This window comes from Austrofundulus limnaeus, unplaced genomic scaffold (assembly GCF_001266775.1).
Source record: "Austrofundulus limnaeus strain Quisiro unplaced genomic scaffold, Austrofundulus_limnaeus-1.0 Scaffold27, whole genome shotgun sequence".
NCBI classification, from domain to species: domain Eukaryota; kingdom Metazoa; phylum Chordata; class Actinopteri; order Cyprinodontiformes; family Rivulidae; genus Austrofundulus; species Austrofundulus limnaeus.
The window spans coordinates 3,122,088-3,145,725 of record NW_013952429.1 but is presented as its reverse complement, the minus strand read 5'-3'; the positions used below and the strand labels follow the sequence as shown (position 1 = coordinate 3,145,725).

The following is a 23,638-nucleotide window of genomic DNA, read 5'->3' as shown; positions in this document are numbered from 1 at the left end:
GTAAAAGTACTTTTACTTTTCTAATTTTTGTGATCAGTTTTATGACTTTTACTTGAGTAGTTTTCTCATCAGTGAAATTTATGCAAAGTCATTTTCTGTTCATGTAATTTTACTTTTACTTAGTTATTTTTTCAAGTACTTTATAGACCTCTAGTTAGTCTTCAGTTTGTAAACATCTGAAGAATCTTTTTGTCAGCCGCCATGAACTGCAGCCTCATGATAAAGTTACACTGTGATGGAAAATGTGTTGTTCTGCATGGGGTTATTGTTTTAGGAAAATAAGTTTATGACRTACWRAATTTTAAAATTYAGGAGTTTGTCAAAATCCCARTTATTTCAGAAAAAATACAATTATGTTGTAAAAATCTGTAAACAACTCGAGAGGGGAGGCTGGTTTAACAGTAAGCTAAATCGAGCTGACCACAGAGAAAAACAAGGACAGACAGACATAAAGGAAAAGAAACAAAAGGTAAAAGAAAATTTATTTTAAAAAATCAGCAACATTTTGAAAACAAAGTGATCCAGGTAAAAGGTGCTGAAGACATCTAGCAGAAACACAGAAAATAAACTTGTAAATAAGAACCAAAAACAAAACAAAAAAAGGTAGGCTACACAGGATGTAACACTTTTCAAAACTCAATAACTAGAACTTCAAGCAGTTAAAACAGGGGCCCAAGCCCTCAAAAGTATGGACCCCCACAACCTTTGCCCCTCCAATCCTTTGAGGACCTGCAGAACCCAYAGGCTTGCAGATTTGTAAATCATAATCTTGAAGATCATTTGAATTCTTTGAGCTCCTAATAAAATTTGAAGSTTTGCTTAAAACAGAAAGTCAGAAACATGCAATTTTCACTTGTGTCACTCTAAAATACCTTGCATTTTACCTAAAATACCTAACATTTACTATTTTTAGTAGGTAAATATGCCACTGAACATATACCAAAAAGCAAATCAGTGATTTTTATGATAAAGAAGTATTTTGGGGTGTRTTTGTTTTCCCTAAGCTCTCAAATGTCCCTGTCAAATTCTGAAGCCAAAAATGTATTTATTTAGGTTGTTGTCTTTCTAGTACCCTCTAGTGGTGAAATTTTGCTAATTTTCTGACAGGGTTTCTAAAATGTACAAATGTTCTGTTAAAAATATGGTAGAAGGAAGGCCAGAAAACCCAGTTTAACACAAGTATAACTGGGTGTTATTAGGTAAATAATTAGCAATAAAATTCTGAATTTCGTTAAAAAAAAAAAGAACAGTTTGACAAAAAAACATTTGAAAAGACGAATTACATAACATGTCTGCGTTCATCTGACCACTGGACGTGAAGTGAACCTAGATGCTGTTTTTTTTATTATTTTGCAAGGTGTCAACAGAAGCTTTCCTGAACTGTTTTGTTTAGGAAATTTATTTTCATGCGACCTTGAGGTAGAACATGAGTCATGATTTAAAACACTATGCTGTCTGTCTGCCTTTAAAACAATGTTTTATTAACTACAGTAATATATTTTGYGGTTAAAAAAATTTGTGCATCAAATATTTGTAACCAAGCTGTTTGGGCTTGTTGATTGTGGACACAAAGGCTACGTTCGCAGTGCAGGTCTTATTGCTCAATTCTGATTTTTGAGTTTGCATGTTCCCATGCATGTGTGGGTTTTCTCCAGCAGAGGGGGAGCAAGGGGCTGGCCATGGAAAAATCTCTGGACACCCTAACTGCTGCTGAAGCTATTTCTATATGCATGTTCATTTCTTCTGCTCTGTTCAAATAGGAATTCATGGTATTCTCTACCCATACAATTAAATAAGAGCGTGACCAAGAAACACTATTAGATCTTTAGCAAATTGCCACGCAGGAAAAATAAAAAAAAATTCTGGGCCACTCCGATAAAAATCCTCTGGCTCCACCATGGTTCTCCAGGTTGTCTAAAGCAGTGGTTCGCAAACTTTTTATCTTCTGACACACAAAATATTCATGGCAAAAACTTGTGACCCCAAATATTACTGGTYTGAGTACACAAACTTTGTTAATAACCCTAAAAACACAGGTTTTTTACAAATTTAAACAGCTTGAACACAAATATAAATACTTATTTATACTTATTTTGTGTTTTTGTAATAGTTATAGGGAAAATATTACAACAGAAATTATTTTATTACCCTTTAAATTGATTTCTGGAGATTATCCAAGGTGCTTCATCACCCATAATTGGGTTCAAGCCCAACTTTGGGAACCAAAGTGCAGTGGTTCCCAAACTTTTCAGCTTTAAACCACAAAATAACAGTAGCAGAGACCTGTGGCCCCAACTGTTTTTGGATGATAAACATTTGTATCAGGTCAACTAAACATGGGCACAGTAACAATATTTTTATACTACATAAATGTAATTAATTCCAAAAATCTTTTCAGGACCCCAACTTGATGTTTCGGGACCCCACTTTGGGTCCCGACCCCAACTTTGGGAAACACTGGTCTAAAGTGAGATGGTTAAGAATGTGAACTTTTTTTGTCTCTCTGGCTTTAATTTTCAATACCAATTTTTTGCAAAAATCTGTCTTATTTCTATGTGTGGACATTCACATTATATTACCAACACAACATCCATCAGACTACAGTGTGATCTCTCTATGGCATTAATATCAGCTGCATGTGCYGAAAATGATGTGACGTCACATYCAGCTCGCTGTTTACAGAATATGGATGCTACATGCYAGCATGTCMATTCTGAACTTATTAGAGCCAATTAAATAATTATCYGACATGCTTGTTTGGTTCATGGCTTACATTTGAACCTGCCTCTTACAGCTGCTCCCATCCAGGATTTTATTTTTGAAAGTAAAGAATTGATCCAGTAACTCTAGCATGGCCTGACAATGTTACTGTCATTTTTCTGTGGATTCTCATGGGGGCATGGAAAGTAAAACGAACAAAGACAACTGGACTTCTGTTCTGCAGCTACAGACAAGTACAAGATTTAAACCGTTGCTGATATTGTTATAATTACCTGGATCGATCTGCTCATCCTCCATCACTGACGTAAATGTCAGCTGCAACMTGACCGTTTAGACTGAGGTTGCTTTGACAAGCAGCAAGTATGTATCTGATTTAGTAGCACGTACTGAAAAGGCTGGGTCRGATTTGAAAATAGGAAAATCAGATTTGTCACCTTCAGACTGTCATGAAAATCTTCGATATGGGTGGTGTTTACCTGCAGTGTGAACGTAGGCTACAGTACATGCCCCTGTGATGGACTCTCCTGCTGGTGATGGGCACCAGCTCTCCTACGACCCTGAAAGGTAAAGCAGGTAAAAGAAAACCGGATGGATTCCTCATCTAGTAATATGCAACACTGGCCAACAATTATACCTCAGCTAGTTTTACAAAGATTAACATAGAAACAAAGTGAATAAAGCAGCTGTACTGTAAACCTCTAAATGTACCGAGCAGATGTGAGGACAGGCTGATGACTTACAGATAASCGTGTGGACAATCCGTCCTGAAGATATGATTTGAGAAGCAAATCAGATTCTCCTGCAGTCAGAACATAAACCTGCTGGAGACAAAGTTAGGAAGAGAAACCTGTTAAAAATGACTGAAGATGTTAATGTTTTATAACTCCTGTCACGTGTAGGGGTCATTATTCACTCGAGGTGACCCCTACACATGTTAATCTGATGATCAGTCTGCCCTGTTCCTTTAGGCTCTGTAAAAGCTCATTTCAGCCATTTATGTTTGCAGTTTTATTCTTCTGGTCACTATTTATAGATGAGAAACAAAGTCTGTTTTTTTTCTGTAAGAATAAAAGTAGTTTAAAGACAGCAGTTTGGATACAGGGCTTGTTCCCACATGCTGCAGCTCACAGTCACACGGAAATAAATTTTCTAAACAAAACAGTTCAGGAAGGTTTTAGCTGAAGTCTAAGAACAACTAAAGACCAGCTTCAAGGATCACTTCCCRTCCAGTGATCAGGTCAAACGCAAAAACACTGTATGATTTCTAATTTGTCTTTTTAAAGTCGTGCTCGTGTTCTTCACAACCTAAAGTCGAAGCAGCAATACTATTTTTATTCCTGTCCATGTGTTTGATTAACTTTGGTTGTAAAGGTTAATGTCAATGTTTTCAGCAAAGATAAATAGTAAAGCAAAGATAGTTGTTTCTCATTTGTTTCTGGTTTCAACCCAAACAAAACAGAAAGCCTAAATTTGGATGCCCTGGGAGCATCATGACCACTTCTAATCTGGATGTTTAAGGGTTTAAACATCTTATTCAGATCAATGCAAATGTTTGCTCTGCCTCCAGCTCAGTCTGTGAGGATGAGAATAAATAAAATCAGACTCTTGTTCTTCATGAACTCAAACAGAAGCGGGATGGAGAAGATCATCTTCAGAGTTCTCATCCTAACAAGCGCTTGCTGTTTGTCGGCGAAACACGTTTTTGTCTCAACAGGGKCCTCCTGGGGAGAGGCTCGATCAGTCTGCCAGGACGTGTTCACCGACGTGTCGCCTCTCACCAACACTCTGGAAGAACTGGTGTTCAGATGGTCTGTAGGGGTGAACGACGAGGGATGGATCGGTATTTACTGGAACAAAACCCTCCAGAGATGGGTATGGTCGGGTGGAGACCTCGTGACCTACCACAACCAGCTTGATTTGCAAAACGATGGGCTGCTTAKTCTATCGTCCAGTACCACTGCCAATAATGGCTACTGGACCCAAAGCGGATGGCAATGGAAAAACGGYGGAGAAAAACACGGTTTCTTCTGTTTGAGCCTGAAAGTGGTCCAGGAGGAGAAGACCTGGGAGGAGGCTCTGGAGCACTGCAGGAAGAACTACGGCAACCTCAACAGCGTGCTGTCGGAGACCGAGAACCTGCTGGCCACCAGAGAGATCCAACCAGCCGGCGTCACTGAGCGGGTGTGGATCGGCCTGCGGTTCCTTGGAGACGAGTGGCTGTGGGTGAACGGGCTCCCGCTGCTGTACACCAAGTGGAATCCATACCAGGACCCCCAGTGTTCAGTGAATAAACGCTGCGGAGCTCTAACCAAGGGGGGACTGTGGGAGAGCTGGGACTGCCTGGAGAAACTCAGCTTCATCTGCTAYTAAAATACAGATTTAGGCCGTCAAGGAGGAAAAAATGTAGATTTTACTTTAAAATGTTTAGTTTTAAGGTTAATTATTTGCCTTCACGAATAACTTACCATTTCTTATCGTGACAGTAAATGATGCAATTTTGTTTTTTCATGGAGCTAGAGAGCAGGAAACACAAATGAGTTGGTTAGTAGTGTGGAAAACCTTATCCAGGGGTCACTATCCTGCATGTTTTTCTGCTCCAACACACCTGATTAGGTGACTCAATCACCTCTTCGTGTTCTGCCTGTTAATCACCTGTTCATTCAAATCAGGTGTGACGGGGCAGAGAAACCTCTTCAAAATGCAGGATAGCGGAGCTTCAGGCCCAGGATCAGATACCCCTGTTTTAGACAGTTACATTATCATCAGCAAGAATAATTATAACTACGTTTTAAATTTAAAATATGAAAGATGCATGTTCTTCATTATAATAATCACACAATGAATGTTTGAATGACAACAATAAAGACTGAAATTAAAATCTACATTTAAAAAAGCTTTGTTTTGTAAGAAAAACAAAACTATGACTAAAAAAGAACAGTTATTGAGGCTGTCTATGCAGATGAGCAGTTACAAAAGAAGAGCTAAGTTTGAAGCTGAACTTGTGAATTGTGACACTATTACACAATTTTCTTTTTTAGTTAAAGCTTGTCGAACAAACGGAATAATTTAAGTTGAACCTTTAATCTTATTTTGTTTCCATGTTTTTAATCCAACATGTACCCTTTATTTTTATCATCTATTTTAATTCATAAACAGCTAAATAAAACAGAAATAGGCTCAGCTAATGTCTTACCTGTTGCAGATGAATGTTTGTCTTTATTCTTATTWTTTTTTATTTTCTCCTTCCTTCAGCATTTGATGGAGGTGATTTACTGTCTGCTGCAGTTTATGCTCCAATGATGTCATCACAATGAGCCCTGTGTTTTTGTGTTGAACATGACAAACGGCAATGTTATCTTTTTCCTTCTTAAAGGATTATTTATTCATTGTTTTTTTTATYATCAATAAATAGCTAACAATATCTACACGTATCAGCAGGCAAGAAAATGTACAAACTTAAACTTKTGTTCACCGTTTTGTTTAGCTAAAACATTCATTAACTCAGGTTTAACTGGGATCTTTTCATAAAGTCCAAAACCAACAACCTGACCGGAAACACAGACAAATCAGAAAAATAAATCTAAATGTWAAAAAAAAACTTGTTCTTTCACAGAGAGGACATGTTTGAGTGTATTTTAACTACAGATGTGAACTATTATTGTTTCTTTAAAAGCACATCTGAGTTCATTATGCTGAGTCTGAAGCTGTATTTAAAGTTTAAATAGGCAAATGTTTTGGACTCAAGGCTGCACTGTGAATACTGGAGTGGCTTAAATTATCTGCCCATAATGCAGCTGTGCGAGCACGTGTGATTGTCTGAAACAAGCCACAGATTTCCCCTTTTTAAATAACCGCAYGTCAGCAGGTAATAAACGGTCGTATACAAGTTTTAAAAATATGGCRGAGGTCGGAGTGCTTCTCTTCAGTGCTTCGTCAGCTCCCTGGATACCCTGTAATCCTCATACGTTTTACAAACACCAACTCMAAGCCGACAAGTCCCACAAAGACTCACCGCTCCTTTTTCTCTGAGAGGTAATCATCCATCAGGAGCAGAAACATTAAAACGGATTTAAAAAACGCACTTCACAGCAGGGAGTCACTACACGCCAAGACGGGTTTGAGAGAGGTGCAACGTCACAAACACACACTTTCCAACATTTAAACATTTAAATTAACACACACGCTCCGTTTTTCACTTCAATCAACYTGCTTCCTCTGCTCAGAGTCTTGGCAGTGCCCGCTGTTCTTTGGGCTCATCGGCGTTTTTCCTCGACCTTTTGGTGAACATTTTAGCTTTATTCAGTCTTTCTTGGTTTTAGAGGCTTCGCCCTCATTTTCTCCTTCATGATTTGAGGCCCATCCGAGCCATCAGCTGTTCGTAGACAGTCCAAGCCATSGCAGCCATCAGAGTGCGCCGAAGAGACCTGGGCACGGCGCCGCGAAAAAACCCAGCCATGCCGTGTTCCTGAGGGGCGAGAGAGAAACAGAAATCATCTTAAAACTGTAGGTACAGGTGCTGCGTATCACTTATCCTTACTGCTAAAACTTTAAAAGTTTCCCATAAAAATCATCTAAATTGTGGTCTCGTTGGGCGGTTTTGATCTTTTTCATTCCGACACAATTCTGTGGTATAGGGTATTACCAGAGCAGGGTGGAAAGGGGCGGGGCTTTAGAGGGTGTATGGTCTGTGGCATGTTGAGTTACTTCCTCCCTCTCTCTAGGTCTCCATCACTGCCAAACGTCATTCAACTTTCGTGTCTTTTTAGTTTSTTCTTCCTAYAKATTTTTAGCACTTGTCAAATAACTTTGGGCCTCGGTTAGAAAGGAGGTCAGGGGGGTATGTTTATTTGGGTTGAGAGAAAGATGAGACTGACGGCAGATTGAGCTGATTTTTCCATGAGACTACCGTGTTTCCTTCTGCCTGCCACTGTAACGTGCATCAAAAAGAAATAAAGTGGCAGATACCACTTATCATAACTCTGCTGTTAAATACACTTTATGTATTTAGTCTCTAGGAGTGCAGAAGAATTAAATTTAGTCTCTCCAGGTGCTGCACTGATAGTTTATATACTATTCCAGTCATATTTTTTAATCCATTCAGTTTTCTCTATGATGTTGTCTGAACTACTACGTCAAGTTATTTGCAATGGAACTGCCAAATAAGGTCTGGACTTATCATAATTTTTATTTACCTTCATCATGCTTTAATACCAAGGTATACCACAATACTGTCATACCACCTGGCCTAGGTCTTATGCTCAATAAAATCCATCCATTATTTAAACCCGCTTCTTCATTTCAGGGCCACAATGGTTACTGGTGCCCATTAGGGATGGGCGATAAGTAGTAAAATATTTATCACGATAATTTCTAGGTTTTATCACGATAACGGAAAGTGACGATAAAATGTATAAATATATATATCAGCCTAATCTTTTGTATTATAAATCTATCACTACATTCTGTCTTGAGAGCCCTAAAATACTAGAAGCCACTAAACTACATTAAGTTCAAGTAGGACACGTGTTGTAAAACTGACACCCATCAAACAAGACTGAAATATGAGAACAAATTTGACATTAATTTAAATGGTGTAAATAGCAAAACTTAATAACAATGGACTAAAGTTTATATGATAAATCTTCAAATCAYATCCTCTTTGTACTAACCACTATCTGAAAAACCTCAGAAGAACTCTAACCCTTGTAAAATATCAGTAATATAATAAAAAAAATAAAAACATGAGAAAATACTTTTTACTAATCACTGAAAATAATGAGTTTTGCTGCTCTGGAAGGTAAAGCTATAATATCGTTTACCTAAGGGTTAATGATCAGGGGAGGGAGGGGCTAGTTGTGTGAGTGGAGAGAGACGAGCCGCGCTGCCTGCAGCTTGTGGCAGGAGGAGACGGAGGAGCTGTGGGTTATTTTTGTTGGTCCAGCAAGTTGCAGCTGGCCGTCCTGTTGTTTTTCTAACATATTGTTGAACTCTTAGGAGTTTTTAGATGACTATGACTGTTTTTGCACGCTGAGAGTCATTACGATAGCTTTTTAGCTTTACTAATTTAGCACATACTTCGCGTGTCGACCGCTCTGAGTAAACAAATAAAACTTCACCTAGCAGGGAGGCATGTAAAACCTGGCAGCACGTGGTGGGAATTTATCGTTTTTATCGCGAGATGACAAATTATTYCCATGGTGAATGTCTTAGACTGTATATCTCCCATCCCTAGGGCCCATATCCAGCAGTCACTGTGTGAGGGGCGGGGTACACCCTGGACAGGTTGCAAGTCCGTCACAAAACATTACATCACATCTCACATTTGGCGAGTCCCTCAGACAGGATTTGAGGACAATAAATCCATAAAAAAAACATAAAGCTGTGTCACGATGGTGTTTAGTACACACCGTGTAGACGTAGCGTACAGCGTCTGCTGTGCTCCAGCTGGATGGGCTGACTTGAATGTGAGTCTTCACCACGTCCGCAGGCTGCGTGACCAGCGACGCCATGACGCCGGCCACGACTCCGCAGCTGAAGTTCACTAAAGGGGCGTACGGCGTGGACGTCACCTCTGAGAAAATAAACGGTTCTGATCTCACCGGGTTTTAAGAAATGAACGGACTTCCAGCTCAACGTGTTGCTGCTCTCACCCTGAGGCAGCGCCCTCTTGGCCTGGCTGTAAAACATGACGTAGATGCCGGAGAAAGGAGCGTCTCGGAGCAGTGTGGCGGTGAGCCCTGAGAACAGAGCCCTGATGCCTTCGGTCTCGTACATGCTCCTCAGAGCGCCGGGGACGCTTGCATAGTTGTAGAAGCCACTCTGAAACACAAACAGGATGAAACATCCGAACTATTATAGAGACGAAGTTTGTTCACGTTTCTGATATTGTTCCCGTCAGAGACCATCTGCGCACCTCAAAGCGAGTCTTGATGACGGTGAACGGCAGCATGCAGACTCCAGCCACAGCCCGGGCTCCGGCTCCAAGCAGAACCGCCTCCCCGGCGTTCGGGGCTCGGTCCAGAAAGAAGTGCTGCTTCAAGGAGTAGAAGGTGCTGAAGTAGATCCCGACCCCAGGGATACAGCGAACAAACGACTGAAGGCAGAAATAATAAAGATCTTTAAAAGATCACTTAGTTATTAAAACAGGTTCTGTAGTTTGACTACTTTAAACATGCTCGTTGCAGACAGGGCTCCTACAGTTTAAGGCAAGTTACATTTACGGTAAGACTTTTTAAAGACTTTTTAATGCCAAGTGAAATTTAAATTTAAGACCAATTTCACAATAAAACACAAATGACAAAAAAAAATATATAATAAAAAAAAACTGTGGCAGAAACTCATGAATCAAAGTATTTTTGGTTGAAGTATTCAAATATTGCTAATAGACCAATTGTTTTATTCATATGTAACTATAGCAGAAACGTTCTTAGCAGTCAGTTTTAAACTCACTTAAAATTTGAAGTTTTAGGACCCACCGTGGGGTCTTAATCCCAAATTGCTGTGGAGGAAATCTTAAAGTGCCCGTGACATCAGATTTTTGTAAGAGGTGTGAATGCATTTTTTGGAAAGACATTAACAYATTAYAAAACAAATTTCACATTGCTCTTATGAACAGTTGAGATATTTGCATGTGAAGTGATGTCGAAGGGGAATGTCTGCTTGTGAATATTTAAAAAATAAATAAATGTTACCAATTATTTTAATATTTGAGAGGCATTACAGTCATCCTATTTACAATGTGTTAACATTTTTAAGACTTATGAAAGATTGATTTAAGACATTTTAGGCTAGTTAAGGCCTTATTTTAAGGACCTGCAGGAACCCTGGCAGAAATATTTAATAAATATACAAATGGATTGCCAAAGTAGTTTTACAGAACCTCACTGGGACCTCAACTTTTCCAAAAAGCTGATTCTAACCCAGTCAAGTTTTGTTACAAACCATTTTTTTCTGCTTTTTTTCTACTACTAAAAGAAAGCACATAAACAAAATGTGCCCTCTTCTAGATATGAGAGGTGATTGCTCTGTACCTGGACAACATCAGAACTTGTTTTCATCAAACTACATAAACATGCAACAAACAGGTTCATAAGTAGCCTGGTAAAAACCAGCTCCTTGTTCTGCGCTTGGCTTCGTACAGAGGTTCTGGACTCTCTTAAGAAGCGACTGCTTGCTGGAGGCGTCAGTCAGATCCAATRGTTTTAAACTTCAGCAATCGCTAATGTTTGGCCGTGATGTATGTAAACAATCACTCCCTTCTGGGGAGAGAGAAGTATGGAGCTGAACGAGATGGCTGTAAATTACTGCTGCAGGCTTTGTCAGACAAATTTAATTTATTTTGGAAGCCTCATCRGCACAGACTGGCTTCATTCACTTCCACAGCTGACACTGCTTAATTACAGAATAAAACAGTCACAACTCCTCCTTGTGTTGGCTGACATTAAAATGATGTCAGATACGTACAGGTGAAACTCCCCTCCACAGACTGAAGAATCTCTCTGTCCTGATAACGTTGATGAAGACGGTGAACATTCCCACCTTTGGTGTGCTGCAGGGTGACATGTTTAAAATGTTAGAGACAGTCAAATGTACAAATTTACATCAACATTCAAAGACTTGGGGCTTGTATAAACACTCAGTGAAATCTATGAAAAAGAAAATGTAAACAATGATAAAAATCAAATTGACCATTAAACAAGGAGCATGACAGCTCAGGTTCTCTGTGGTGGAAACTGGAACCGTGCAGCTGAACAGTCTGATTATGTGGTGCTGATGTGACTAATTGCTCTAAATGGGTCACAGCAACAGAATCATGCTGGCAGTGATGTGATGTTTATCCCCCTCGTAGTGTAGGTTAACAGAGGCACGCTGCTGTATGTGTGCCTGGTGGTCCTTCTGTGTGCGTCTATGTTCTCACACACATACACATACATACATACATATATATATACACACACCCTGGCTTGGCGTTGTTCTGCAAGGTCTGCAGCCGTGTCTTGACCAGATCCAAAGGCTGGAAGAGCAGCGTCGAGCAGGTGCCGCTGAGGGAGCCGCACATGAAGGCTTTGAGAGCTGGGTGAGCCTGAGGACCATGACAGAGACACACAAAGACAGAGACACACAAAGACAGGCAGACACAAAGACAGAGACACACAAAGACAGAGACACACAAAGACAGAGACACACAAAGACAGACAGACACAAGGGACAAAAAACGAGACACGACTTCAGGGAAAATAGAGAGGGACAGAGCAAGCAATAAAATGTACAACGAGGTATAAATTATATTAAATAATGAGACTCGATCAGAAATAAACAAAAGGATTAAACACGGAGCAAAGATTAAATTGAGATGTGCCGTTTAAAATCTTCAACAGTACAAAACAGCTCTCACTGAATACCAGAAAATTTCACGTTACATAAAGATGACACGTCTAAAATCCTATCTTAAGAAAAAAAAAGTACGTGGAGGAAGAATTACATCTTATACTGAAATAACACAATTCCAGTGTGTTACCGTGACATTTTCTTTGTGTAAATAAGAAAAGCCTGTGGCACAGAGCAGAGGGCAGGTTCCCACAGCACAGATGATGGAGATGTGTGGAGACAACACACACACACACACACACACACACACACACACACACACACACACACACACACACACACACAAACCTTCAGACCACATCACATTCATGTTATCTAACCTCATCTAAAGCACAGCCCTCAGTCCTAAAATGTGCTGATTTCACTCATGTGCTCTTCAGGAGAAAAAGCCACAACAGATATTTGGACCCTCACAACATGGACGCTGCCCTCCAGACTCAACACTACAACACACACATGAACACACACATGCGTTCAATTCAGCTGCATGTAAAAATAAACTGTTGCTCTGACCAAACTTGGAGACATAAACAAATAAAATAAAATTTAAAAAAAAGACTATAATCAACAGTTCAACACATGTGTTACGTTCAAACACACACTCCTACCTTCCCCAGGCCGCCTGGGGTTCGGCTCTGAGAATCCTGCTTTTCCTGCATTTTGCCCTCTTTCACCTCCCTCTCATCTCGCCGCTACAAACAGAACGACAGAAAAGCTGCATCTCTCTCTCTCTGACAAGCCTTCCTTCTTCCTCTCCCACCAAGCCACAATGCCCCCCCCACCCCGATTCGCAGCCAAGGCAGAAGCTTAATCCAGACGGCCGTTTTCTACAGGCTCCAGTCTTTATCTTTTAGAGACACGCTCACACATCTGTATTTGGCTCTGCCCCCCACCCCCAAGTTAACACTCAGTGTTAAATTACATCTTTATCAAACAGCATGAGTCATGAGGTAGAGAGGGTGAATTTTCACCAAAAAAAATAAAGGATGAATAAAACAAAGAGTCTACATGTAGAAGCTTGTTTGAACAAAACCTACCTACAAATGTAGTTATTTTTCCTCTTTTTAACTGTCAGTAAATTAAAAACATGATTTTATTTCTGCATTATAACCAGGGTCAATATGGACATGTGTTCAGCGATGAACAGTAAAGTCAGTTTATCATGTCAGCATGTCCAGAGCCACACCCTCCCCTGACACCCAGCTCACACCCAAAGATGAAGACCTCAGATTAAAGCTGCTGCTCCTCCACATCAAAACAAATCAGCTGAGGTGGTTCACTCAATACAATCACCTGTGAGTAAAAAAAGGGGCAGACGAAGTTGCTCTGAGAACAAAATGACGCAATTTTCGTCGCATAACTGCGACAATGAGAGCTAATTTTGAGTCATTTCCAGCACGGGGCTGGAAATGACTCAAGATCCAGGAGCTGGAGAGCATCACTGGGAGAGGGATGTCTGAGTTTCCCTCTTGTGCCTGTAGCCACCACGACCCGGCCAGCATAGGCATTGTCCAAAGAAAATCTCTTACCAGTGTTAACCTCCAATCAAAAACAAAAGTGTGCAGCTAAATGTAAAGCATTTTTAATTGCACGTGAATAAACGAGTAAAAAACAAGCTCCTCACCCTATTTCCCAATGAAATAAGGAGCTTGTAATTTAAAAAAGCTGTATTATCTCACCACTGTTTTGTTGCAAGAAGTCTGCACTGTGCAAGAGGACGAAGGAGAGAAGTAGAAACTAGTCCAGATTTACTTGTTTCCCTGCTCCAACACACCTGATTCAGAGATTGAATTACCTCTTCCAAGCTCTGCAGAAGCCTGTTAATCAACATTCATTCAGATCAGGTGTGTTGGAGCAGAGAAACATGTAAAACATGCAGGACAGCAGCAATTGAGGACCAGGATTGCCTATCCCTGATAAACAAATGGGATGAATTTATTTTTAAAAAAGCCTCATTTTGTTGGGAAAGACTGGTTCACCATCCTGAATCTTTGTGTTTTTGTTTACATGTTGAATTTTGATCCAACATATATTTGAGTCATTAAAATTAAAAGATTTTTGTTGGTTGTAGTACAACTGCATTTAATTAATTATTTCTGAAGGCCACATGTGTAACAAAAACAATGTTTTGATCATTTCAGTTTCACCTGAATGATAAAAAAATGGTTTAATATTGTGTCTTCTGTCAGATTCACTCACCGCTGCCAACTCCATCTTTGAAGCGGATGCTGCTGATCCGGATGAGTCCAGTTTCAACCTTTACGCTTCCGGTTTGGTCTGGTTGAACTCAGCAAAGACCACCTGGATGAAAAAAGGAACAAGAACATAAGAACCATGAACTGGGTCGCTTTGACTCGCCGGTAGCTGTATGCTAGGTTAGCTAGCTGCAGGTGAAGGTAGTGTGGAGTCAACGAGACAAACCAAGTCTGACAAATACATAAACACAGCTGAAAATAAGAAACACGATTAAATTAATGTTTGTCAGATATGATAATTAGTTTTAGAATGAAAACACAGAGACCGATGCTAACATTGCTAGTCCTGCTAGCAAGCTAACGCTATGATCTCTTACCTGTTTAAAAGACGTCAGGGACCGATGAAAGCCATTCTAGTTTGATTTAAAAAGTCCATGTTTTAATATTTACAGTGACCCCTTGCGAGCATTCCCATGGAGACCGACGTCCATCACCACTCAACACGCCGGCTGCAGCGAGGTACAACAGCGGAACCTTGTGGCACAGCTAGCCGGCTAACCTTCACGTTAGCTTCGCTCGGTTTCTATAAATAATCAATTTAGCCCTCAGTGGAAAAAACGAAACAGACATCACAAGCTGTAGTAGAAATTGTGCCCCTGCGTCGCACTCCGGACCAGCTTTTTGAACCAGAAGTCATCCAGCTGTCAGTGTCAGCTGTTAGCATCTGGCTAACAAAGTTTGTCCTCCGTTAAAAAGGACAGCAGCCATAGCATTAAATAAACTCACCTATCCACCGCCTGAATGACACATGTTCAGTCAGTTATGAAGCAGCATCACGGAGCTGTATCTACAAGCGTTTATATAATTTCTACTTATCTGGACCGCATTAAAAGAAACGGATACATTACGAGTGTTAGCTGGCGCGTTTTATTTCATGTCCACAAGGTGTCGCTGTTGACCTTAGTGCGTTACACTTCCGGTGTTTTTTCTTTGACTTCCGGTGTTCTTCCAGCATCATCAACAAACAAAAACAGTGAGTGCTCAGGGATGAGCAGAAGGTCAAACAAGCGGATATAAGACTTAAAATTTGTTAAATAGTTTTTTAAAGCAAATAAAAACAAAAGACAAGTGTGTTGAATGCAATAGATTTTATTGCTTTGACTTTTCTGATTAGCCTGACAGCCTTGGCATCAGACATTACATGTTTGATTACACAAGGCATAGATGGTACAAAAACAAGCCACATTTTGAATTTGGTGAATAAAGCTGTGATAGAAACCTTGTGTTACATAGAAAAGAACTAAAGTGAGTTACTACATGACGACCCATCACCAGTAAGAGAATAACCAAATAGATCTTTAAAAATGTGCAAAAAGCGTAATATTTTCCACATTTAACCTCCTAAGACCCAAACTCTTACACTGCAATGCATATTTGTCCACATGTGGCACCAGGTCCTAGGAGGTTAAAGAAATCCTGCTCGAGAGCTCAGACATTGCAGATTGTAATGACTCGTTACATGCACATATTTAAGGATTAAGGTAGAAAAATAGAAAATGTAATTTTTATTTAAAAATGGCTTTTGGGAGATAATTTCTTTGGCTTATTATAAATGAATTATTTGGAAACATAAGGCTAACATTTCATGAWATTTTCCATGTTGGCAGTAATTCCTCTTGCCAATTCACTCGTTCCCAGATTTGTCAAGAGACGAGTCTCCATCCTCGTCACTCTCCAGGGCACCACGGTTAAGGCCATGTCTCACAGCTGTAGGCACGTCACCACGTCTGAGAGAAAAAAAGAAAAAAGTTTTTAAAAATTAAATGAGCTGCACATTTAAAACAGTAGTTTGAATTCATAACTGACATAAAATTACTTGGTTTCTACCTGAGYTTGCTCCTGAGAGTGCTGACTTCACGGTTCATGACGTCTGCCGACTCAGTGGCATCCTCCAGCTCCCTCTGCAGCTTCCTGCGGTACGTGTTGGCCTTGGTAAGCTCCTCCTCCGTTTCTTCAAGCTGACGCTTCATCTGGCGCATTCGACTATTTGTTTTTTCCACCTGCAAAGGGCAGTTTTTACTTACAATATGTGGCAGACATATTTCAGATAAAACTACAAARAACACAAGCTTATGAAGTTTCAGCTGACAAATTAATGAACCCTAACTGATGAAGTGAGTAGCTTCTTATTAGTTAAACATGTGGAAAGACATCTGTGGTTGTGGAGAAGATGCTCATCTGTTTCAGAAGGGTCAAATTACTGGCATTAAGTAGAGAAAACATTTAATAAGATTGCTGAAACTATGGGTAGACAGTGCTTTTCTTTCAAGTAATAAAAAACATAAATAATACATATTAGTCATTTCTGAAATTCTGTTTTGACTTTTGGTTTTTGTGTTCCACCCTGGATTTTCAGTGGCCTCCCCATAGGCATCCTATTGAAAAATAAATAAAAACATYGTAGATGCATCACTATACCTGATCTTTGAATTGCTCAGAGTTGCGCCTCTCTTCCTCCACCTGCAGCAACGTTTCCTTGAGCTTCTTTTCTGTTCGCTTCACCAGCCTGGWGGACTGCTGACGCTCCCTGAAAGGAAGAGAAATGGCAAATTACAAAGAAAAATGAAGTAATGTCGAGACGATTCAGAAGCATTTCAAACCTTTACTTTTAATAACATCACATTGTCCTTCGACAATAACTGTTCTGGAGGGGATTGACCACCTTATATAACTAGTGAAAAAAGATGTTTGCATTAAAGTGCTTTTCATTCAAATSTGGAGTTTTTAACCCACCAGGCTCAGTTTTCAGTCAAGCCCACACAAGTCAGCTGCTGTCATGAGCTTTTATTTTTTATTTATTACTATTTTTTAGCTTTAGGTTTTATTTCAATTACTTGGTAGCACAAGTCTGTAAAATAACTAAATTGAGTGGAAAAAGCAACTTTTTGCTGCTCACTTTGATTCGATGTCGAGCTGCTCTGCCAGCTGAGCGATCTTGGCCTCCAGTGTGGTGATGGTGGATTTGAACTTGGACTTGATGGTGGTCTCGAGCTCCTGCTGCTTCAGTTTCAGCTCTTTGTTCTGGCGTTCCAGCTGGGAACGAGCGCCCTCCAGCTGCTGGGAATTGCTGCGCTCTGTAGCCAGCTCGGAGGTCAGCTGATCGTTCTGATGTCAAAAATGCACAAAAGTACTTTTAAATTTTCCTCTTTAGCAGAAGACCTGTGCACGTCTCTGATGTTAAGTCAGCAGAGGCTATGGTTAAACAAACAGGATATGTTGAGTCTCACCTGCTGAGTCAGTCTCCTCAGGCGATCRTTAATCATCTCTGTGTTGAGATGTTCTTCATCCAGATCTTCCTGCTGTTGAGTGATGCGAGCCTCCAGCCTCCTCTTCTCATCCATCAGCTGAGAACTGACAGAAGAACACACAAGTTGTTCGTGGGATTTTACACCATCTGATGTGACAATCAATACTAAAAAAATGCAGAAATGTTTATTTTTTGTTAGCAGAAATTCACAATGTGAGTGATTTAAGTTAATGTTGGTATAAAAACACACTGTAGGTATTGTCATGAGAGTCGTACTTCTTGGTGTTGCTGCTGTTGATCGCTTCCTGGAGCTCATCCTTCTCGTTTTGGAGCTGTTTCTTTAGTTTCTCTGCAGTGGCCAGATCCTGACGAAGACCCAGAAAACACAATCGTTAAGATTCAGCTTGACTTTACAGAAACTGTTTGAACAGATCTAAAGTTAACTTTGTAGTAGTTTGGAGTCCATTTTTTATTGAATTATTTTTTTTAAAATTGTATAATGTCAAAATAGCTTATGTTAAAACAAAAACTTTAAAACTATTGGTTTTGTTTTGTAATACACATTTGACATGAAAAACTTATCCAAAAACTTTATTTGTGAAATGAAGCCTTAAAGTTTTTTTTTTATTCCTGAAATGCAACTTAGTTGTGATCTGTCTCTAAACCTGCATATTTTACCCAACGAGGCGTATTGACTGGGTGTCACGCACACACTTCTGAATATTGACCTTTGTGGTACGAGTGTGACGCCATATTGGAAAGGGCAGGCTGTTAATGTCAACAATTTATTCAACCAGATTTCTGCATAGAATTTCATTCCATTTGTAAGCTTCTGCCTGTTAAAATCATTCTCTGCAGACATGTKTACCTTAGATAAAATACTGACTGAAAAGCATTTCTATCAAATGAAAATAATGGTCATCAACAGCAAACATCTTCCTTCCTGTGCTGAATTGAGTTTAACATGTCGAGTTTATACCACAGTCAGCTTCACCAGCTAACAATACTGTCGAGTTGTCCTTGCCCTGACCAATATGGCCGCTCTCTCTGACTAAGAGAAGTCACGTGACAGCTCCTCTAAGTCAGTACACCTCTTTGTTGTAATCAACCATCTGATCGTTCAGTTGCTGGTCTCCTCTGACTCCCACCTCCTGGAAGTGCAGGATGTCTCCCTCCAAGGTCTTGACCTTCTTCTCAGCCTCCTTGGCGCTGTTGACGGCTTCATCCCTGGACAAACGGAGATCATCCAGCTCCCGAAGGATATCTTTCATTTGAGCCTAGAGAGCAGACGCAGGGTTTATGTTAAGACATTAAATCACTGCCAGTCACATCTGACCATCATTCAAAATATTATTTCCACAATGCGTCGACTTGTTGCTTTACATAGTTCTTACCTTGCTGCTCTATGTTCAAATATTATTTTCCCCCAGATGTTGCTGAGCTCTTATCACAAGATAACTTTAGTTTCAGTCATGGCAGCAACAGGTTTAATTTACCTGAAGTTTTTTCAGCTGCTTCAGGGCATCATCACGTCCTTTGTTTGCCACATCAATCTGAGCCTCAAGGTCTGCCAGGTCCGTCTCCAGTTTCTTCTTTGAGGAAAGAGCCTGAGCACGCTGCCTGCGTTCGTTTTCAAGCTCAATTTCCATCTCATGCACCTGAAAAAAAGACCCAAGCATAATTTACAAATCTCCTTCTGTATGAAAACAGTTTGAAGCTAAATAATTTAAAATGTGTTTGCTGTTCCACCTGTTTAACAAGCTGCTTCCTCCTCTCCTCTCCCTGCTCGTCTCTSGCCTGCAGGTCTCGGTCGAACTGGGCCTTCAAGGCCTGCATGTTGACCTCCAGGCGCAGTTTGGCGTCTTCTGTGACCTGCAGCTCRTCCTCCAGCTCYTCCAGCTGGGTTTTCATCTCCTCCAGCTGCTGCTCCATGAGGCGCTTCGACTTCTCCATCTCATGAACCTGCAGACAGTTTGGAGTCATCTAGCAGTTTTTGGGGGGAAAAAAAGTGTCAACCACAGATCCAGTCACAGATTTTGCTTACACTCTTGCCAACATCGTCCTTAGAAGAAACCAGGTCCTCCATCTCAACTTTGAGCAGTTTGTTGGCCCGGTCCAACTCGTCCTTCAGGGCCGTCAGAGTCTCCAGCTCACGGGTCAGAGTGAGGGTTTTCGTTTCTTTCTCCCGGGCTTCAGCCTCGGCCTTGTCACGCTCGGCAGCGTACTGAGAGGAAATAGCTTTTTCCTCCGCCARCATCTGAGGATCCCAGAGGATTCAGGTGAATTCAAGAACTCACAGGACAATAAAAACAGTCATCTCTATGAATATGCCCCTCCCCCTGGAAAAACAAAACAAATTCTAAAAAAAAAAAAGTCTCATTTTTCACATCCTGGGTTCCTGTTACCTGATCAAACTTCTTCTGCTTGCGCTCCAGGTTGGACACGACCTGCCTCAGGTTGTGCTGATCCACCAGGACGTCGTCCAGCTCCTGCTGCAGACGGGTCTTCGTCTTGTCCAGCTTGTCGTAGGCCGCTGTCTTCTCCTCCAGCTGCAGCATCAAGTTGTCCAGCTCCCGCTGCAGCTTCTTGCGGCCCTCCTCGGCCCCCTCGAGAGACGAGGCCTCCTGCTCCACCTTCTTCTTCATCTCCGCCAGCTGGAGAGAGGAAACAGAGCGAGACCGAGGTTCTTCGAGTTAGCCGAGTTCATGGTAAGTTAAAGATCCCCAGCTCTGAATGCACGAACCTGAGCCTGAAGAGCGGAAACTTGCTTCTCCACGTTCTTCTTGGTCTCCTCCTCTTCCTCCAGCATCTCCCGCAGGCTGTGCTGCTCGTCCTCCAGCTGCTTCAGGCGGGTGGACAGAGCCAGCTTCTGACGAGTTTCCTCCTGCAGCAGCGCCTGGAGTTCAGCAAATCAAAAAATAAATAAAAAATTWAARAAACAGCACAAYGTGAGAAAAGCAGACAAACCTTCCGGTGTTTCCACCAAAGATGTAAAAAAAATCTTACAAGAATTGCCAATAAAATCTCTAAAAAAACATTTGTTTCCCACCAAATTGACCATCAGTTAAATTGTTTCAAAGCTGTTAAGAGGGAAAAATGAAAGAAAAACTGAATGTTATGAGAAATTCTGTAAGTTTTGAGCAAATTAACCTCAGATCAATAGAAAAGTGTAAGACTATGAAAACTAATTGTGGTACTAATAAACTTGTGTTTACCTGTGTATCCTGTAACTGAGACTCCACAGAAGACAGGTCTTTGCTGGATTTGTTGTTTTTGCTCTCAGCTTGACTCAGGAGGCCGTTCACRTTGTCCAKCTCCGTCTGGTTGGATTATAAATAAATAAATAAATAAATAAATAAATCCATTAACAGTGGCTCAGATCTCATTACACCCTCACAAACTGTCCTCCACCCATCGTACCTGCAGCTTGCTCATCTTCTCGGTGACTTCGTGCTTCTTTCGCTCACTTTCAGCGAGTTTGACCTGCAGCTCCTGGACCTGGGATTCGGCCTTCTTGCGCCGGTGTTCAGAGTCTGCTTTGCTCTGCGTCAGGTTCTTCACCTCGATCTGTAGCTCGTTCCACTCGCTCTCCAGAGCCTGCTTGGCTTTCTCCACAGACACCTTGTTCTGCAGGAGGGACAAACGTTAAGTGTTTGAAGGTTTGGTGGTCCTGTGAGCCCAGGGCTGAATACCTTTTTAGCCTGCTCCAGCTGCTCGTTGAGCTCCTCGAATGCTTGGTTGTGCTTCTGTCTCACGTCGGCYAACTGCTGCTCGTGAGCTTTGGCCTCTTCCTCCAGAGTCTTCTTCAGCTGAGTCACTTCTGACTCACGCTTGGCCCTGGATGGAGAGAAGACATCAGCTGTCTGATACCAGGGGGATTTTCCCTGCTGTGTTGTCAGTGAGGATTAGACTTCATTAAGGACAGTTACCTCAGCTCCTGCTGRGCTGCCGTGGAGTCCAACGTGTCCTCCAGCTCGGTCTTAAGGGCCTCCAGCTCTTCGCTCAGATCCCTGCGGTTTTTCTCCACCTTGGCACGTGCACTCCTCTCCAGTTCCAGGTCCTCTTGGAGCTCAGAGATCTGGGCCTCCAGCTCYCTAATCTTCTTCTGGGCTGTGTTCTTCGCTGCTGCCTCCTCTTCAATCCTGGAGTTAAGACAGTTYGACACTCCCCTCCTTTAGATACACTCATGCAAAACAGCTTAACACTCAATTTGCATGTAGATGAGGAGCAAATGCAGCCGAGGAGGTCTTTTCAGGCAGTCGTAAAATGATCCAAATTCCTGTAAATAAATGTAATTTTATTGCGTTGAACTGACCTGGCCAGAGCAGCRAGCAGTTCCTCCTCTTTCTTTGCCAGCTGAGCTTTGAGCTCAGCAATCTGGGCCTGCAGGTCTGCGATCTGATCGTGAAGATCCGTGGAGTCTCCCTCAAGCTTACGACGATTCTTCTCCAACTCCTGACGCATCTTCTCCTCCTTCCTYAGACGATCTGCAAGTGTTCACATCAGTTTTTATTTAAGAAATAAAAACAAAAAACACCTCAATTTATAACAACAGTAAATATTAAACACTTGCCCTCCAAGTCAGCTATCATAGTTTCATGTTTATTCTTGAGCTTCTGCAGGCTTTTGGACTTCTCTTCCTCCTCGGCCAAATTGGTGGTGAACTCTGAGATCCGCTCCTCTAGAAGCTTCTTCTCCTAAAATAGAATATATATATATATATTTCAACTGTTTTGAGCATGTGGTTGTTGTGCCTGAAAGTTGCATTTTCATTTTAAAGTTGTTAAGTTCTGGTTTAAAATAAGACCTTGCTGAGTTTGCTGTTCTGGTCGTCCAGCACCAGTATGTTCTCCTCCAGTGTTTTCAGCTTTGCATCCGTGGTGACCTTCTCTATCTGCAGCTTCTGTCTGGCTGCTTCCTCCTCATCCAGCTGCTGCTCCAGGTCCTGGATGAAAAGAAACCAYGTTTGAAGTTAATGCATTAAAGAAAAACTCAATACGTACAAGTTTAACATGGATGTTCTGCTTTACCGTGATGTTCTGCTGCATCTTCTTTTTCTCAGTTTGCATCTGACTGACCCTCTCCTCCTCCTCCTCCAGGCGGGACTCCAGGTCATGCAGGATCTCCTCCAGCTCCTGCTTCCTCGTGGTGAGGCGGACCCTCATCTCCTCGGCCTCKGCGCACAGCTCCGTCTCTGCCTGGAGCTGCTCCTGGAGGGCCAACTTCTCTGCGTTCAGCTGAGGGAGAGCGGAGTCAGGGATACAGGTCGAGAGTCACGACTGTTTCTACGAGTTCGGTCTGCAGAGAAGCTCCCACCTGTTTCTGCTTTGCCTCGTATTCTCTGAGCTGCTCTTCGGCCTGCAGYTGTTTCTCCTTCACAGACTGCAGCTCCTCTTCCTTCGCGATTAAATCCTCGTCTTTACGAGTCACTTCCAGCAGAGGCTTCACCTACATTAAAAATTATAAAATACAACTTTAACCTCTTAAGCCCCAACCGGTTTTCTTGATGATTTTGCTCAAAATACCATGCTGAACGTAACTGAGTGTATCTCAACATTTACAAACTCTTATAATCTTGGTATCAAAATAAAGCTAACACTTGGGAGATTTTATTACAAGTATTAAAACTGCTGCTATTTTAGAGATATTGAGGATGGAACATATTTTTAAAAAAATACCTCCCATCTGAATAATTTGTTTTATTAATTAGACAGTATGTAACATATTTAAAACCATAATGAATCAGGTTCAAAACTCTTGGAAACCATAAATCCACTTGGACATTACCTGTACAAAGATTCATTCTGCTAAAATTAACTGGAGCAACGTTACAGAGGTTTTAGTAAAGAAATTATTTTGCATTTTGTCATTCTGCACAGGACAGACCATGATGTCCATCATCATTAATAAATGTTAATAAATGTTAAGTTTTTAATTAAAGAACTTATTTTTGTTACCTGCCTGAAAAGACTTATTAAATGGTTGTTCTTTTGAAAAGTTATCCAAACATTTGTCACCATATAAATAT

The 23,638-nt window shown here is 41.1% G+C and overlaps 3 protein-coding genes across 5 annotated transcripts in view; 1 reads left to right on the top strand and 2 right to left on the bottom strand.

Annotated features, from left to right (window-relative positions):
* Positions 1 to 465: 465 nt before the first annotated feature.
* On the bottom strand, positions 466 to 15,230 carry slc25a38b (solute carrier family 25 member 38b). 3 transcript variants are annotated; one of them, XM_014005011.1, is made up of 15 exons: positions 14,681 to 15,230; positions 14,308 to 14,409; positions 12,717 to 12,800; positions 11,679 to 11,803; positions 11,185 to 11,269; positions 9,635 to 9,814; positions 9,372 to 9,540; positions 9,129 to 9,292; positions 5,915 to 7,186; positions 5,327 to 5,459; positions 5,187 to 5,234; positions 3,462 to 3,542; positions 3,198 to 3,278; positions 2,994 to 3,116; positions 466 to 545 (listed from the first exon to the last, which is right to left on the bottom strand). In XM_014005011.1, exons 2-9 carry the CDS (start codon positions 14,320 to 14,322, stop codon positions 7,064 to 7,066), a joined length of 945 nt encoding a protein of 314 aa, XP_013860465.1. In that variant the 5' UTR covers positions 14,323 to 14,409; positions 14,681 to 15,230; the 3' UTR covers positions 466 to 545; positions 2,994 to 3,116; positions 3,198 to 3,278; positions 3,462 to 3,542; positions 5,187 to 5,234; positions 5,327 to 5,459; positions 5,915 to 7,063. The 3 variants fall into 3 exon arrangements, with proteins under 3 accessions (XP_013860465.1, XP_013860466.1, XP_013860467.1); XM_014005012.1 differs by having other exon boundaries at positions 3,462 to 3,539; XM_014005013.1 differs by lacking the exon at positions 12,717 to 12,800 and having other exon boundaries at positions 14,681 to 15,229.
* LOC106515171 (macrophage mannose receptor 1) lies at positions 3,467 to 5,091 on the top strand. The gene has a single exon (XM_014004831.1). It carries the CDS (start codon positions 4,231 to 4,233, stop codon positions 5,089 to 5,091), a length of 861 nt encoding a protein of 286 aa, XP_013860285.1. The 5' UTR covers positions 3,467 to 4,230.
* A 206-nt stretch (positions 15,231 to 15,436) lies between the features above and the next one.
* LOC106515298 (myosin-9) overlaps positions 15,437 to 23,638 on the bottom strand; it is a 21,214-nt gene continuing 13,012 nt past the window's right edge. The window contains exons 23-43 of the mRNA XM_014005014.1: positions 22,927 to 23,058; positions 22,641 to 22,847; positions 22,418 to 22,555; positions 22,184 to 22,307; positions 21,926 to 22,097; positions 21,540 to 21,752; positions 21,303 to 21,447; positions 21,031 to 21,237; positions 20,826 to 20,930; positions 20,354 to 20,506; positions 20,016 to 20,264; positions 19,655 to 19,867; positions 19,360 to 19,572; positions 19,107 to 19,268; positions 18,759 to 18,887; positions 17,887 to 17,975; positions 17,591 to 17,714; positions 17,260 to 17,468; positions 16,782 to 16,890; positions 16,191 to 16,363; positions 15,437 to 16,090 (exon numbers count right to left, since the gene is read on the bottom strand). Coding sequence (XP_013860468.1) covers positions 15,988 to 16,090; positions 16,191 to 16,363; positions 16,782 to 16,890; positions 17,260 to 17,468; positions 17,591 to 17,714; positions 17,887 to 17,975; positions 18,759 to 18,887; positions 19,107 to 19,268; positions 19,360 to 19,572; positions 19,655 to 19,867; positions 20,016 to 20,264; positions 20,354 to 20,506; positions 20,826 to 20,930; positions 21,031 to 21,237; positions 21,303 to 21,447; positions 21,540 to 21,752; positions 21,926 to 22,097; positions 22,184 to 22,307; positions 22,418 to 22,555; positions 22,641 to 22,847; positions 22,927 to 23,058 — 3,369 coding nt within the window. The 3' untranslated portion in view covers positions 15,437 to 15,987. The remainder of the gene's footprint in view (positions 16,091 to 16,190; positions 16,364 to 16,781; positions 16,891 to 17,259; positions 17,469 to 17,590; positions 17,715 to 17,886; positions 17,976 to 18,758; positions 18,888 to 19,106; positions 19,269 to 19,359; positions 19,573 to 19,654; positions 19,868 to 20,015; positions 20,265 to 20,353; positions 20,507 to 20,825; positions 20,931 to 21,030; positions 21,238 to 21,302; positions 21,448 to 21,539; positions 21,753 to 21,925; positions 22,098 to 22,183; positions 22,308 to 22,417; positions 22,556 to 22,640; positions 22,848 to 22,926; positions 23,059 to 23,638) is intronic.